Source organism: Oncorhynchus keta, chromosome 4 (genome assembly GCF_023373465.1).
Source record: "Oncorhynchus keta strain PuntledgeMale-10-30-2019 chromosome 4, Oket_V2, whole genome shotgun sequence".
In the NCBI taxonomy this organism is placed as follows: domain Eukaryota; kingdom Metazoa; phylum Chordata; class Actinopteri; order Salmoniformes; family Salmonidae; genus Oncorhynchus; species Oncorhynchus keta.
The window spans coordinates 69144894-69161905 of NC_068424.1; the positions used below are offsets into that span (position 1 = coordinate 69144894).

General features: G+C 40.9%; 2 protein-coding genes across 4 annotated transcripts; both read left to right on the forward strand.

The window, feature by feature from the left end:
* The first annotated feature begins 18 nt into the window (after nucleotides 1–18).
* Nucleotides 19–8537, forward strand: LOC118384053 (seipin-like). 3 transcript variants are annotated; one of them, XM_052513762.1, is made up of 10 exons: nucleotides 19–767; nucleotides 1429–1750; nucleotides 4509–4590; nucleotides 4727–4870; nucleotides 5169–5198; nucleotides 6221–6355; nucleotides 6430–6527; nucleotides 7242–7371; nucleotides 7573–7666; nucleotides 7760–8537. In XM_052513762.1, the coding sequence occupies exons 2-10, from the start codon at nucleotides 1497–1499 to the stop codon at nucleotides 8044–8046; spliced, it is 1254 nt and encodes a 417-aa protein (XP_052369722.1). In that variant the 5' UTR covers nucleotides 19–767; nucleotides 1429–1496; the 3' UTR covers nucleotides 8047–8537. The 3 variants fall into 3 exon arrangements, with proteins under 3 accessions (XP_052369722.1, XP_052369726.1, XP_052369737.1); XM_052513766.1 differs by having other exon boundaries at nucleotides 7576–7666; XM_052513777.1 differs by lacking the exon at nucleotides 5169–5198.
* Nucleotides 8538–11319: 2782 nt separating this feature from the next.
* Nucleotides 11320–16882, forward strand: LOC118381097 (uncharacterized). Its single transcript, XM_035768069.2, has 8 exons — nucleotides 11320–11792; nucleotides 12053–13131; nucleotides 13615–13699; nucleotides 13944–14157; nucleotides 14459–14663; nucleotides 15729–15830; nucleotides 15958–16029; nucleotides 16137–16882. The coding sequence occupies exons 2-8, from the start codon at nucleotides 12154–12156 to the stop codon at nucleotides 16521–16523; spliced, it is 2043 nt and encodes a 680-aa protein (XP_035623962.1). The 5' UTR covers nucleotides 11320–11792; nucleotides 12053–12153; the 3' UTR covers nucleotides 16524–16882.
* The last annotated feature ends 130 nt before the right edge of the window (nucleotides 16883–17012 follow it).

Consider the following 17012-nt stretch of genomic DNA (forward strand, 5'->3'; position numbering starts at 1 on the left):
TGTAGCAGAAGGCCCCAAATAGAAATGGTTACACAATGGATACAATGTTGCCAGAAACAACGATGGTACCGTGGGCGGACCGTGGGCGGAGCTACAGGGACTGTACTTTCGTTTCGGGTTTTGTTCAACAAGCCTTGGCGCTGCATTCTTGATCTCAAGTTGTTCAAGTTTGTTGTAGGCTAAGTAAATGCATGCACTTCACTACAAGCTAATAGAGAAAATATGCATAATAATAACATATATATATACAATATTATTATATTTGAATTCATATCCATTCCAGAGACAGGAAATGGTTTAATATCCTATCGTGAAGAAACTGGATCCGACTTGGTACCAAATATTGGGATATTTCAACATCCAAAATATTACTCAACAACACATCTGAAGTATGTGAAGAGCAATTCCTTATGCAAATAAATGAGAAATGACTTGTGCTGGTATGGGTGATACTGATATCAGTTGAATGTTCTGTTTGCAAAATAACTCCCTGTCTTCTTGTTTTGGTTATTGAAACCCTACGTGAGCGACGCGACCAATCCGGTGTTTTTTTTTCTATCTCAGTAGCCTATTGGAGAGCTTGTCTATAAAGGCACTGAGAGCATGTTTGTATATATTTTTGTCTGTGCTGCAATACATGCTCTTAGAGAAGAAGTTGGGAGAAGGGGGACAACTTTCACTGCTCGTTATCAAATAAGTTATTGAAACAATAACACCATTTTATTTTATCTCGGCACCAATATCCGAGGTCATTGAGACATTTGGAGGTGAGTTTTAATACTTTGGCAGTGTGCTCTCTGTGTCAGTAACAGAGAGTTTATTAATATGGGACTATATCTTTTCCCACAGTTTTATCATTGGAGGACAAGATTAAACGTGTATTAATTGTTACTGCTGGTATATTTAGGTACATTGAGTGTCCATTGTTAGTTCCTTTATAAATCATTTTTTTTAGGAATATTCTGTATTCTTCAATCGCTAGCTACCCTTTCGATCTTGACAAACTTCACTCATCTCATCTAGTCATCTGATGTAGTTTGGTTACACTTGTGACTTGTGAAATTAGACCCAGTGGTTTCATACCACTCAAAATCATCACTGCGATCACTGTCTGTGCCTTCAACCCTCTGTCCTGTGGCACACAGGCCTCAATAGTCTCTTCTCATTAGCCCTCAGATATAGGTCTGTCTTTCACTCTGTTCATATAATAGATCAAACGCTAGAAGTTAGAGCATTGGGCCAGAAATTGAAAGGTTGCTGGTCAAATACCCAAGCCGACAAGGTGAAAAATCTGTTGATGTGCCCGTGAGCAACCCTAATTTGCTACAGGGGTGTTGTACTACTATGGCTGACCCTGTAAAACAACACATTTCACTGCACCTATCCCGTTTATGTGATAATAAAATATATATATATTTTTTTTTTGAGAACCTGACCGGATAGCTTAACCAGAGAAGTTCTATCAAGCATCAGAATAAATCATCCACACTCCAGAGATGGACACAGGAACTGAACCTATGGGCACCGGAGGTCATCATGGGTCAGGTGATCCAGTTGGACCGGCGCTGCTCTGGCTCCAGGACACTGTTACCACGGCAACACTGCAGGCGCGTCAGAGGGTGTTACAGGGAGCATTGTTACTGTGTGCTCTGGGACTGTTACTATGGACCGCCATCTTCCTCTACGGGAGCTTCTACTACTCCTACATGCCCCTAGCTACCTACAGTACACCTGTCCACTACTACTACAGGTGTGTTTTACACACATACAGACACACTCTCTCTCACACACACACACACACACACACACTGTCTCTCTCACACACACACGCTATCTCTCTCTCTCTGTCTCTCTCTCTCATACACACACACTGTCTCACTCACTCTCACACACTGTCTGTCTGTCTCTCTCTCTCTCATATGTTGTCTGTCTCTCTTTCAAACCCCACAGGCCCTTTTGGGTTGGAGGGTTTGTATTTTGTCCTGTAGTTCATTCAATGTAATTGGAGAATCCAGTGGGTTCTAGTAGTCTTTAATAGTTTATTCTAAGATCTGTATTTGATCATGTATATGTTTTTGCTGTTTGTTCGTTGTTATAGAGACAAACAAATTGGAGAAGTGGTTTATCCATTCATCTCCGTTTTGGATAGATAACTCTTCGTGTCGTCTTTGTATAGATTTTTCCAATTTCCCCGAAGTGGATAGATTCTATGTGTAACGTGTACGCTAATAATCGGACAGCAAGAACAGGGAGTGAATTTAATAAATAAATGAAGATGGAACAAAACAAGAGTGGCGTACAGACATGAAACAAACAGCGTCAATAACGCCTGAGGAAAGACCCAAGGGAAGTGTCAGATATAGGGGAGGTAATCAGGAAGGTGATGGAATGCAGGAGTGTGTCACGATGGTGGCAGGTTTGCGTAATAGTGAGTAAACTGGCGACGTGGTGGGGGCGGGAGTAAACGTGACACTATGGATTCTTCAACGTTGAAGCTGATTACTGACTTGCTGTTCCTTCTTTTTCCGTAGTGTATTTATGTATTGTTTTATTGATTCACCATAGTGAAAGCATAGTATCAGGTTTTCTGGGTCTCTGTTTATGGTTGGACAGGTTTCTCAATTTCTTTCGTTGGTTTTTGCATTCTTCATCAAACCATTTGTCATTGTTAATTTTCTTAGGTTGACATTTTTAGATTTGATAGGGAAGGTATTAAATGTCAAAATGTCAAATTGTTTGTAAAACTTAAACATTTTGTCCAGGAAATTCTCTAAAAGGGATTGAATTTGTTGTCTAATTGTTTTTGTGTTAGATTTCCACACTACTTTCCTTCCATCTATAGCATTTCTAAATATTATTCAGTTCCTTTGGCTTTGATGCCTTACGATTGAGCATAGCTCTGTTCAAGTAGTGTGATTTTGCTGTGAATCTGATAGGGATGTCAATGGACTGACTGTGAACGCTCTAAGAGACTCTGGGTTGAGGTCAGTGATAAAGTAGTCTATAGTACTACTGCTAAAAGATGAGCTATAGGTGTACCTACCAAAGGAGTCCCCTCTAAGCCTACCATTGACTATGTACATACCCAGCATCCGACAGAGCTTCAGGAGTTGTGACCCATTTTTGTTGGTTATGTTGTCGTGTCTAGGGGTATCACAATCGTTTCAAGGAACGGACCAAAATGCAGCGTGGTATGTGTTCATGATAAAGTTTTTAATTAAAACACCGAATAAAAACGACCGTGAAGCTATAGTGAGATCTGTGCTGACACAAGCAACAACATAGACAATCACCCACAACCCAAAATGACAAAACAGGCTACCTAAATATGGCTCCCAATCAGAGACAATGACTAACACCTGCCTCTGATTGAGAACCATATCAGGCCAAACACGGAAACAGACAAACTAGACATCCAAAATAGAATGCCCACTCAGATCACACCCTGACCAAACAAAACATAGAAACATACAAAGCAAACTATGGTCAGGGTGTGACAAGGGGGGCATATGGAGGAGGGAATGCTGTCACCTCCAGGTATGTGTTTGTCCCCCTGTGTGCTTAGGGTGTCAGGTTCTTGTCCAGTTCTGACATTTAGATCGCCACAGACTAGCACATGTCCCTGGGCCTGGAAATTGTTTATCTCCCCCTCTAGGATGGAGAATCTGTCATCGTTAAAGTATGGGGATTCTATTGGGGGGATACAGGTAGCACACATGAAGACATTTTTCTCTGTTGACATAATTTCCTTATTCATTTCTAAACAGATGTAAAATGTTCCTGTTTTGACTAATTTAACAGAGTGGGTTAGGTCTGCTCTATACCAAATTAGCATATCCCCTGAGTCTCTTCCCTGTTTCACAACTGGTAGTTTGATGGATGGGACTACCAGCTCTCTGTAAGCTAGAGGGCAACCAGTGGGTCTGTATCCTTTACACCATGTTTTTTGTAGGATGACAATGTCTGTATTTCCAATTTCTTTGATGAAGTCTGCGTTCCTGCTCTTTAGGCCAAAGGCAGATGACCTAAGACCTTGTATATTCCAGGATGAGATAGTAAAAGCTTTGTGTTCCATAGTGTCTAGTGTTTGTTTGTGTGGTTGGGCCTGTTGCTCTACTCATGGCCTGGGCATATGTCCTGCTGTCATGTTGAGGTCCTTGCTTTAGGGGCGGGGGGCCTAGGGGGCAGAAGGGGCATAGGTCCGATATGGGAGGGCCTATATAGGGTGTGGCCAGGGTTTGCTTGCAGTGATCTTAGCTGGTTGGGGTGGGGCTGGTGATGCTGTGGTCTAGGTGCAGGTTCTCTCTCTCTCTCTCTCTCTCTCTCTCTCTCTCTCTCTCTCTCTCTCTCTCTCTCTCTCTCTCTCTCTCTCTCTCTCTCTCTCTCTCTCTCTCTCTCTCTCTCTCTCTCTCTCTCTCTCTCTCTCTCTCTCTCTCTCTCTCCCTGTGCATACATACTTTTACAATAATTGGAATTCATTACGTTTTTGAATCCCTTTCCTTCTGCAGGACGGACTGTGACTCCTCAGCTTCTCTTCTCTGCTCCTTCCCCACCGCCAACGTATCTCTCCTGAGGAATGGCAAGAACCAGGTGATCCTTATATACACTGCTTATCCATCCACCTTTATTAGCCTAGGTAACGATTTGAAACGTTTTACAAATTCACAGAATTAATTGGGAGGTTTTCACTATGATGTTTGAACTCATTTGAACCCTCCCTCTGAAGGTGATGACATACGGCCAGCCCTATCGGATATCTCTGGAGCTGGAGATGCCCGAGTCGCCAGCCAATCAGGAGTTAGGAATGTTCATGGTCAAGATGTTCTGTTACTCCGGACAGGGGCAAACTGTGACCTCTTCAGCACGATCTGTGAGTTGACCAGTGTTGGCAATACCAAGTATTGTGTTGGATTTGTTAATGTGCATCTCATAGTTGCATATTAAACAACCCTGCTTTGCACTTTTTAACATTAATCTGTTTTGATCTGTATTGGTGTGGTGTATTTTGAGTGTATGTTTGATTTTTGTATATTGCTGCAACCAAATTGACCAGCAATGGGGAACAATCTATATCTTCTGAATCTGAACAAATCAGCTGCACATTTAAATATTCTGATTGTCCTGTATTGGTAAATTGAACACCATGTTGGTCTGCCTCGCTGTCTCAGGTAAGGCAGCTCAGCTCCAGCTCTCGCTTTGTGAGTACGCCGCTGCCCCACACTGACCTCCCACGCAGCTGTCATACCGCATACTATGACTGCTTATGACATCTCTTATATAGTTAAATATAGAACTGCTTATGACATCTCTTATATAGTTAAACATAACTATATTACTGCTTATGACATCTCTTATATAGTTAAATATAGAACTGCTTATGACATCTCTTATATAGTTAAACATAACTATATTACTGCTTATGACATCTCTTATATAGTTAAATATAGAACTGCTTATGACATCTCTTATATAGTTAAACATAACTATATTACTGCTTATGACATCTCTTATATAGTTAAATATAGAACTGCTTATGACATCTCTTATATAGTTAAACATAACTATATTACTGCTTATGACATCTCTTATATAGTTAAATATAGAACTGCTTATGACATCTCTTATATAGTTAAATATAGAACTGCTTATGACATCTCTTATATAGTTAAATATAAGTATGTTACTGCTTATGACATCTCTTATATAGTTAAACATAAGTATGTTACTGCTTATGACATCTCTTATATAGTTAAACATAAGTATGTTACTGCTTATGACATCTCTTATATAGTTAAATATAACTATAGAACTGCTTATGACATGTCTTATATAGTTAAATATAGAACTGCTTATGACATCTCTTATATAGTTAAATATAACTATAGAACTGCTTATGACATCTCTTATATAGTTAAATATAACTATAGAACTGCTTATGACATCTCTTATATAGTTAAATATAACTATAGAACTGCTTATGACATCTCTTATATAGTTAAATATAACTATAGAACTGCTTATGACATGTCTTATATAGTTAAATATAACTATAGAACTGCTTATGATATCTCTTATGTAGTGTTTTTTACAGTGTAATAAGCTTTATGACAGAGGTACAGTATGTCAGAGGAATGTGGCAATGGACAATAAACTAAAATATGCATTAGAAACTGTATACATTGGCCATAGGGTGTCCTGCTCCATGTCCTGTTTCTATTAGACAATGCTGCGGTATCGCTCCGGCCTGCTCCAGACTCTGGGAACACTGTTTCTCATCCCGTTCTTCCTGGCTGGAACGGCTGACCAGAAACAGTTGGTAGAGGTGGAGCTCTTCTCCGAATACAGAGAGGATTCTGTGAGTTTCTTGCCGCCCAGTGTGTGTGTATGTGTGTGTGTATGTACAGGGCTAATCCCTCTCTCTCTATATAGTATGCCCCCTCTATAGGAGCCATCATTGAAATCCAGTCTCAAAGGGTGCAGATCTACTCAGCAAATCTCTACATTCACGCTCACTTCACTGGCATAAGGTTAGCTTTACCTCATATTAAATCTTTAACAAGTATGAAACATTTTGATTTACTTAAAGTAACACATTTACTTGAAAGTATGACCTACCCCCCCCCCACCTCCTCTCCAGTGGTGAAAAAAGTACCCAGTGTCATACTTGAGTAAAAGTAAAGATACCTTAATAGAAAATGACTTAAGTAGAGGTGAAAGTCACCCAGTAAAATATTACTTGGGTATTTGGTTTTAAATATACCTACACTACCAGTCAAAGTTTTAGAACACCTACTCATTCAAGGGTTTTTATTTATTTGTACTATTTTATGGTTGAGAGAATGCAATGTGTGTGCAAAGCTGTCATCAAGGCAAAGGGTAGCTATTTGAAGAATCTCAAATATAAAATATATTTTGATTTGTTTAACATTTTTTTGGTTACTTACTACGTGATTCCATATGTGTTATTTCATAGTTATGATGTCTTCACTATTATTCCACAATGTAGAAAATAGTAAAAATAAAGAAATACCCTTAAATGAGTAAGTGTTCTAAAACTTTTGACCGGTAGTGTAAGTATCAAAAGTAAAAGTATACATTTCCAATTAATGTAAAAAAGTACATTATTTTCTTTAGGAATTTAGTGAAGAAAAAGTAACAGTTGTCAAATATCTACTTAATTAGTATGTTAAAGTATTTTTACTGAAGTACTTTCTACCACTGCTCCTCTCTCCCCTCATCAGGTACTTCCTGTACAACTTCCCGACACTGTCAGCAGTAATGGGTGTGGCCAGTAACTTGTCTTTCCTCAGTGTCCTCCTCCTCTTCAGCTACCTGAGGCTCATCTGGGGCCGATTTATCAACCCCCAAAAGGTGAGAGTGGAATCTCCCATAGAACAGGAGAACATGGTATGATTCACATAGTGAGACGGTGTAGTGGATCTGTTATATAACCTGTGTATACTGTTCTCGTACCTGTCCAAAACATTTCTTCAGAGACAGTAGTCCCAATACGTTCTAGTATATTCTGCGTGTGTTCATGTATGTGTGTGTGTCTGGGCGTGTGTGTATGAGGAGAGAGATAGGATTAATCTTCATCAGAGGCTAGCCGGGAGCGACGAGAGAGAGGACACTGAACACCTACAAGATTACCAGGATGACACTACAGGTTAGTACACACTTGTACACACCTGTGTGAGATGTATCATGTGTTGTTTATTTCCTATATCATGATGTTATGTTGGGTGTGCTTTTCACTCAGGAATCAAGAATTCTTCATCGGATGCACTACTGGAGGCACATCAGATTACAGCAACCCATCTGGACCAGAAGGAAGAGTCCATTCTCAAAGCAGATGGGGGGGAGATGGACATCAGACATGGAAGGTTCCAGAGTGAGATAGACGAAGAAGAGATCATTGCTGAGGAAGAGGGGGAGAATATGGGCATGTCTCTTGACCCAGAGTTGGAAGGGTCATCTGAGACAGCAAAGCAGCCAGACAGCATCCCCAGCAGACTGACTGGAACCTCAACCTGTGTGATATCCTGATGGAGAGCTCCAATGGATGCACAGTGGCTCAATGACCAATAGTTGGGTGCCAAAGTATTATCTTTAGAAGGGGCCCGCTTGTACTTTGTTACTGTAAAACAATATGAAGATTTGTTAAGTTTAAAAAACGTATGTTTAAAGCTGTGTGAGTATATACATTTTTGTGTCCTCTTTTATTTAGTTTATTTAAAGTTGTGTGATGATTCATGCAAAAACCAGACAATGTTGAAATATTTGACCATAGGCCTCCACCTAAGGTTACCATTTTACTGTAGCCTACAGTATTGCACAAATGGAGTAAGGGTTATATCAGATGACCTCAGTATTATGAAACATTCAGGGTGGATGACAACACAAAGTGCCTTCCTCATTTTAATGTTTGCATGTTACCAGATGGTTTTCCATCCAATTGGCAACAAATGTTCATGTGAATATTCTAAAATCCACATTAAAAAAATATGAACATTTTTCCACAAATGTTTTCCAACAAACGTACTTGTTGCGTGATGATGTAGTGCACACAAAATGTACTTTCTTGCGTAAGCTTTCATGTAGGCCTGCCGAACAGATAGTTTTGTCACAAACTGTTGCGTTAAATAGCAAATGTGCCTACTCTGGTCTCCTCACATGCGCTCCAGCCAATAGCTCGCATATAAAGTGAGGATAGGCTGTGCGGTTACCACTAGTTACCACAGCCACTAAGTCAAAATTGGCTTTATTGTAAAACTTCATGAAAACAAATATTTGCTGTTTGGTCTTAATTTAAGGTTAGGGGTTTGCATAAGGTTAGCAGTGTGGTTAATGTTAGGGTTAAGGTTCGGTTTAAAATCACATTTTAGGATAAATTGTAGAAATGGGCGGGGTTTACGACTTTGTAAATATGGTAACTAGTGAAGACCAGGCTGTGTAGCTAGACTAGTTTACATGATGAGATTATTATGGATAAGAGCGAGTATATCATTTTTTTTGTCAAACGGTAGACAATCATCGATCATCATGTGACCAGAATAAGACCCCTCGATATTCATCGAAATTAGCATCAACCTCATCACCGTGTGAAGTTCATAATTTACATCATCTGTCGGCCTAATAAACTGCATGACTTCCCGAGTGGTAGTGGGAGAACCACACACCATATCATCGCTTCGATATGATAGTTATTACTGACTCCAAGTTTACTTCGATATGATAGTTATGTCAATATTTGCGCATAAAGGCGTTTACACCGCAATTTCTCACATAGTTATTTTTACCGAAACAAAAAGATCCCGCCATGTCGAACGAACAAATGATCCGTTGGCATTCATAAAATTGTACCTAAACTTCACAGCTGTCATTTTTTTATGACTTTGGCATGACTTTGCTTGTATAAAAACGGTGGATGGAAACGTGATTAGTAACCAGAATTTTATCCAAACTTTTTATGCAAGCAAGTAAAGTATCGTAAATGTCGATACAGAAACATAACTTTTTCTGTAAACTTTTCAAATGTTGACAAAACAAAATACGCTAGACAAGGTGGGATCGTTTTGTGTCAGTAAAATTAATTATGCGAGAAATGTCGGTGGAAACGCGATGGCATGAAGTTTACTATAGTACAAGTAAATGAGCTTGATGCTGCTTTCCAATAAATATTGAGGGTCTTATTCTGGTGACATGATAATGACTGTTTGGCTGCCATTTGACAAATAAAAAGTATCTCGCTAATTTGTCCATAATAATCACCTCATCATATAGGCTATACGTGCGCTAGCCAACAGCGAGCAGGTCATTATGTTGGATAGAGCGCATGTGCCCCGTATAACCCAAAATTATTTTGTGATACAACCATCAGTGGAGTTAAAAATGCGACGGAAACCCATTTAACTTGTATTTTCTATTCGGAACATGGGAATTTAACCGCAAAATGTATATTTATGTGTAACATGTGTGCACAGCCTTTTACCTGCAACAATGAAGTAAATTTAATGGAAACATATAAATGGTGGGAAAATGCACATATTATTTTTATGCGGATTTTAGAATATTGGCATTCAAATCTGTCGCCAATGCGATCTAAACCTAGCTAGTAACAAACATTGTTATGTCTCCCATGTTCCCCTCATCATTTTCATTTAACAAATATTATAAATGATTTTACTGGTGTTTGTATAGCATTTATGCATTTACATCCTACATTTCACATTCTGTCCAAAAACATGTTCACAGCACAATCTGTCCCAAAAAAAAGCCGTGTATTTTTATTGATTTATTTGTGACATTAATCAAGTCACCTAAGATTATTTTTAAATATCATATAGTAGTTAGGCCCGTTAGTAAAATATTCTGTATAGAGTACCACATGTGTCATATAATACCCATAAAACCTAGATGTCAAACAGGGAAACAATAATTTTTTCTACCATACATTTTTCCCATAGGAGATTATAGAAACACTTAAAACAAGGGCTGTGTTTCATGTAGGCTTGCCCTGGCGTGACGTTTTCATAACCATGTAAATTTCTCTAGGACATGGTGACTTTCATCAATATATTTGCCTGTATTTACCTGTAAAAAATGAAATGCTAATTAGCTGCTATTGTGATTATCATAAAGACCAACAAATACCATTGGTGATCTGGACGAGACTGCCTAATCGAGGCAAAGGTAAGAATCTCTGGATTAACTATATAATGTTAGCTAAATGTAGTAATGAGTAAATTGTCTAAATTGACAATTCTGTGAACTAGGTAAGGTAGCCTAGTGGTTAGAGTGTTGGACTAGTAACCGGAAGGTGACAAGGTACAAATCTGTCGTTCTGCCCCTGAACAGGCAGTTAACCCAGCGTTCCTAGGCCGTCATTGAAAATAAAAATGTGTTCTTAACTGACTTGCCTAGTTAAATAAAGGTTTAAAAAAAAATGTATTGTGAATGTTTTAAATTGACACAATACCTGCTTAGTAAAAGTTTCAGCTGGAGATGCCGTGCAGGAGCTTGCAGGGATTTGTAGTCTTGCATGATGTCTACTTTGATGCTAATTAGCATTTTCGAAAATGAGAGTAAAATATATTAATAAAAGTCACCTTGTCCGAGAGAGTTTTACATGGTTATCAAAATGTCACGCCAGGGTAAGCCTACACAAAACACAGCCCTTATTTGAAGTTATTCTAAAAATGATTGGAACCATTTCCCTGTTTGACCACTAGGTTTTATGGGTATTATGACACCTCCACTGTGCGGCTCTATTTGGATACTAGACCGAGAACAGAGAAGGCTAGTGGGAGCACAGGCTCATTGTAATGGCAAGAATGGAACGAATTTAACAGAGTCCAAAATATATTTTCCATATGTTTGATACCGTTACAAAAATTCCATTCCAGCTATTACAATGAGCCCGTCCTCCTATAGCTCCTCCCACCAGCCTCCTCTGACAGAGTACCCTATGGCCTATTCATATGACATTGATGCAGATGACGCAGATGTATTTCCTAGATAACACACAAACAAGAGAGACTCCTGTCAACCTGCAGTTCAATGCCATGCTGTCAGTTACAGTCACTCACTCACCAGAATGTTTGGAAACTTTGTTGCGTCACAGCATGCAAAATACTGCCACATCAGGGATAACGCAGGGAGACAGATCTAGTCTATCCTATCCTACTGTAGTCCACCGCCTGTACAGGTGTCATTTCTACGGACTAAATGAACCCCTAGGGTCCATAAAGTGTTACATAGATTTATCAAGGGGAGGCTGTTCAATGCACAAGGTAGGCTACTGCTAGCAACTTTTATTATCAGTATTTCAGCATCCTTATTGCAACACCTAAATAGACTTTGTAATTTCAATTGTGTTGTAGCTATAGCTTATTCTTGTGTCTCTTGTTAGTGAATGAATTTACACTTTTTTTCATTACTATTTTTATCCTTAACTACGTATTCAAATACCTTAATTTGCTTGTGTGGTTTGTGCTGTATATGATTTAAAAAATATATTTTTGAAACATTGGAACATATAATCTCTACTCAGGAGACTCATCTTTCACTCACAAAGAGGATTAGGCCTACTAACATAGGATTGAAGTTATCAGGATAACTACATCCCCTGGAATATCACCCTTTCACCTGGGAATGATGGACAACACAACACCCCCAGCTCTGGAGGAAATGAAGGATGTTGAGAAAGAAACTGAGACGGTAGAAGGAGAGTTGGAGAATGGAGAACATGTCGATGACAATGATGATGGATTTCTTGGACCCTTGAATGATATCGACCAACATCCACCCAGTGTGTTTGGTACGGTGAAACCACAAACCAAACTTCTCTCTAGCCCGGACTCACCCTCTAACAGTCTGGAACTACAAGGCCATAAAAGAGGACCAGAAGAGAGACCAAGGCATCTGGAAGATACAGAACCAGCCTCTGACATGCATGTGAATCAGGGCCTTTTGGTTGATATTCAAAGATGTGACAGTGGAGTGTGGGAGAGGGGAGAAGAGAGGGGGAAAGTACATGTAGAAGAGGAGGAGTGGTCAGAGAGTGAGAGAGTAAAGGATTCAAGGATTAACAGAAGGAGCGCGAAGGAGAGATGGAGACTGAGGAAGAGGGAGAGGTTGGGAGGGAGCATACCAGCAGCAAAGACAGAGGGATGGGAAAAGATGGAGAAAAGAGAGAGATGGAGTGAGTCAAGGAGGATGAGAAAAATGGAAGAGGAAGAGGGGATGCAAGATGGAGGTGTGCTGAATGAGAGGAGTGAGGAGAGGAAGAGCGCAGAGGAGATAGGTGATAAAGAGACAGAGAGGATAGGGGATAGAGAGATAGACAGAGAGGGCACAGGGGATAGCGAGATGGAAGTAGGAAGTGCAGGGGACAGAAAGATGGAAGGAGAGAGTGTCAGGGATAGAGAGAAGGATGGCGAGAAGGAGGGTGCCAGCAGCCTGAGCTCTGAAGGGAGCTGGTCTCCTTCCCCCCATCCCATCTTCTCCAGGATGCACATGCACTCCTCCGTCTCATCCTCCTCTTCCTCCTTCAACTGCTCCTCAGCGGAAAGCGATGATGTCTTCAGCGAAGGAGAGGACACAGCCAGCAAAAGGAGCACCATGAGGAGGGTGAGATTGAGAACTGAATGTGAAAAGAGAGAGAGTGTAGAGCTACTAGATACACCATACTTTAGGAGATCATATTTCAAATAGACAACGACAATAAGTCACTGGTTTCATATCCCCTGTAGGCTGTTTCTGTTGATGCCTTTATTCTCCATGACAGAGTGTCTGTAATTTCCATCCCCTTCTCAACCCCTCTCTGTCTAACTGCTGTCTGCGATTTGCATGAGTTTGAAAGCGAGCCTTGAGCCTTGAAACGGGCAAATTTGAATAGGATTTGCATGGGTCCTACTGATGGAGATAGGGGAGACCGGAGAGGAGGGTGATGGGTGTTCCACCAGTGCTTTCCCACTCCCCTTAGTGTGGGCCTACAGTATTTTGACTCAAGTTATTCCACATTTCCCATTATGATGCTAAAGAGAGAGATAATTGAAATAGAAAGTAGGCAATTTTAAGTGCATATGACAATGGACATTTTCTTTACTCCAGTGTCGCTCCTGGAGGACCTTCCTAACCGTGATGCAGTGGTCAGTGCGTCGGCAGAGCTCATGGGTCCAGCTAGCAGGACATCAAGGCATGTGTCCATTTAACAACACAAACACATCAATATAGCACTTTATATGTACTGTATAACTCACTGTATCACATCTTACCATTTATTCACACATCATCAGCTCTCCAAATCATTCACTCATTCTGTTACAATGTGAGCATTGAGGAAACTGCAGACACATTGGTTAGTTAGTGAATATAGTTAAAGTTAAAGTTAAATATTGACTACACCCACCCTCCCCTTGCGCCTGCCTATATGTTGCTAGGTAACTTCCAGCTGAGTGAGGGGGGTGAGGTGCTGAAGCGTTTCAGTGAGGTGGAGGCTGTGTGTCTTCAGGCCCTCATGGCCGACCCCCTGCGTCCATTTGTACCGCAGTATCATGGCTCGGTCACCAAGGGGGGCGAGAGTTACATCCGCCTGAAGGACTTACTGAGTGGCCTGAAGAACCCTGTCATCATGGACTGCAAGATGGGTGTGAGGTACGTGTGTGTGTCAGAGGAGGCTGGTGAGGGGAGGATGGCTCATAATAATGGATGGAAAGGAATGAATGGAATGGAATCAAAGATGGAAAACCAGGTGTTTGATGCATCTGATTCCTGGCATTTCATTTAATCTGTTACAGCCACTACTATGAGCCTGTTCTCCCTATTAAAAGTGCCACCAGCCACCACTGGTGTGTGTGTGTGCGTGTGCGTGTGCGTGTGCGTGTGCGTGTGTGTGTGTGTGTGTGTGTGTGTGTGTGTGTGTGTGTGTCTGTAATTAAGCTACTGTTGCTCTTAGGACATACCAGGAGGAGGAGTTAACCAAAGCACACACTAAACCCACCCTGCGGACTGATATGTACCAGAAGATGGTAAAAGTAGATCCGACGGCTCCCACAGTGGAAGAACATGAGCAGCGAGGTGTGACAAAGTGGCGCTACCTGCAGTGGAGGGATAACACCAGCTCAACTGCCACATTAGGCTTCAGGATCGAGTGCATCATGGTAAGAGACACAGCTCTGACACCCGAACCTCTGCTGTCTGCTGATTGGCTAAATTATAACAAGTAAATAAACATCAGAATCAAGATCAAGATAAAAAAGATTATTTTGTGCCAAAGTCTTCATTTATTGACTTCATCATTGATGTTTCAAAAGTCCTGATTGTTCTCGACCTCTCTGTCTCTCAGGGGAGGGTCTACTAACTTCCCTGGATTATGTATACTGGGGTTATGTATACTGTTGGTGGTCTACAATAGTGCCAGGGTTTTAGAGCCCAATTCAATTACATCCGCTTGAGCCAACATCCGGATATTTGTATAGTCAGAGTTGAAACTGCTTTAGAGCTGTCAAATTCACAAGCAACTCCCGGCATTACACCTTAAGCATTGCCATTGGCTGCATGGAGTCGCATTAAGAGAAATCCCATGCAGCCTTGTTTAAGTTAAAACACTAGAATGTAAGAAATCCTCACTATTTAGTTAAATTATTTTCAATTTGAGCGTCATTATTTTTATATAGCCTACACCAGGAATCATCAAATATTTTCAGCTGCGGGACGATTTTTTCTTGAGGGGATGGTCAGCGGGCTGGAACGTAGACTGCAAATTGACCACAAGAAGTCCAAACAGATATGTTTGACCAAAACATAATAATTTCAAGCCTTGCTTATATTTCTATACGATCACATGTCTCTTTATTAAGTGTGGGAATACTTGGTAATACATGTCTTATATTAAAATCACTTTAAGCTGATTTCCTGGTGTTTTTACACTCTATTATGTACAGCAAACTTGTTTTTTCTCTCATTAAACTTGGTGGGCCAAATAAAACCACCCTGGCATACACTTTCTCATTCTTAACTTCTAACGCGAGTGGGCAGGTTAGGCTTTGTGACAATGATCACAAGAGCAGCTGCTCACCGATTTAATATCTCCAACAGCTCCAATGCAGTTCCACCGCCGATACCGCCAAAACATCAGCAATGTGGGTGTCGGCTATCGCTTGTTAATACTTTATCTGATTGAATCTAGGCCTAAGTCTGTGTTTGTCCCTGTGTGTCCTTGTTAGATGGAGAATGGCAGCGTACAGCGGGACTTTAAGAAGATGCTAACCCCAGCTCAGGTCATCGAGGCCCTCCTCTCCTTCACCAAGAGTCAGCTACACATCCTGGTCAGTCATTTGCCATCAACATCACCTATATTATGTACAACATAAAGGTTTCACATACCTCTAATAATATAGCTAAAATATTCATCCTTTTCCCCCTGCACTCTCCCTTCCGGTTTCTCACCCGTAGAAGGCCTACCATTCCAGACTTCAGGCTCTGGATGAAGCACTGAAGGAATCCCCATTTTTCAAAGCCCACGAGGTCAGCTCATATTTACCACTTAAACATGTCAACTCTCCCTCTACTTAATAATAAAATATTTAGTCTCAGAACTGGTCATACAGTAATGTTTTGGGTTCACCTGGCAGGTGATTGGCAGCTCGCTCCTCTTTGTCCACGACCGGACCAGTCAGGCAAGCATCTGGATGATAGACTTTGGGAAGACCACCCCATCGCCCAGCAGTGTGCAGCTGAGGCACGACGTCCCTTGGGCAGAGGGGAATCGGGAGGACGGGTACCTGATCGGGCTGGCCGCGCTCACCTCTTTCGTGGGTCAGGCCATCAGCCAGGCAGCCTGCAGAAAGGAAGAGAACCATGGAGAGGAGATAGGCAGTGTCGCACAAACCCTGCAGGAACAGGAACACACACAGACTAAAAGTCAGGGTGGTCAGGGCGAGGCAGCACAGAATGAAGGTACTTCTGATGGAACAAGAGAGACCACATCAGGACAATACTCACAGGAATGTGTTCTCTAATTTACATGGATTATGTTTGTGGATGATTTGAGGCATTGCAATAGACAGTATTAATGGACAGAAGTCTCAACTGTTTAGACAGAATACAGGGTGAGTTGAGTTGAATAAGGTGTTTATGGACAATATTTTTTCATTTTTTTTACAATAAAAACTACCTATTGTACAAATGCCTCATCTATAGACATATTGACAGTTATCAATGTGTTCTAACTCAAAAGTCTGGTTCGTCTCATTTGAATGTGCCATTGAGGAATTTTAATTTGAATAGCCACAGTCGATACTTCAGGCTTTGTGGTGGTTATCTCCTGAACCATCACTGCAGGACAGGTGAGGGAGGCTAGCACCCAACATCAACAGATGCAGCCAACAAAAACAGGGTCTTTCATTTAATTACACGTTTGCAGCATTACATCTTTGTCGCATGCCAGGAATTGTCTTTACTGCTCAGTGGATGTCCCTGAGTTATCTTACCTTGAAGGTAGCGCGCAT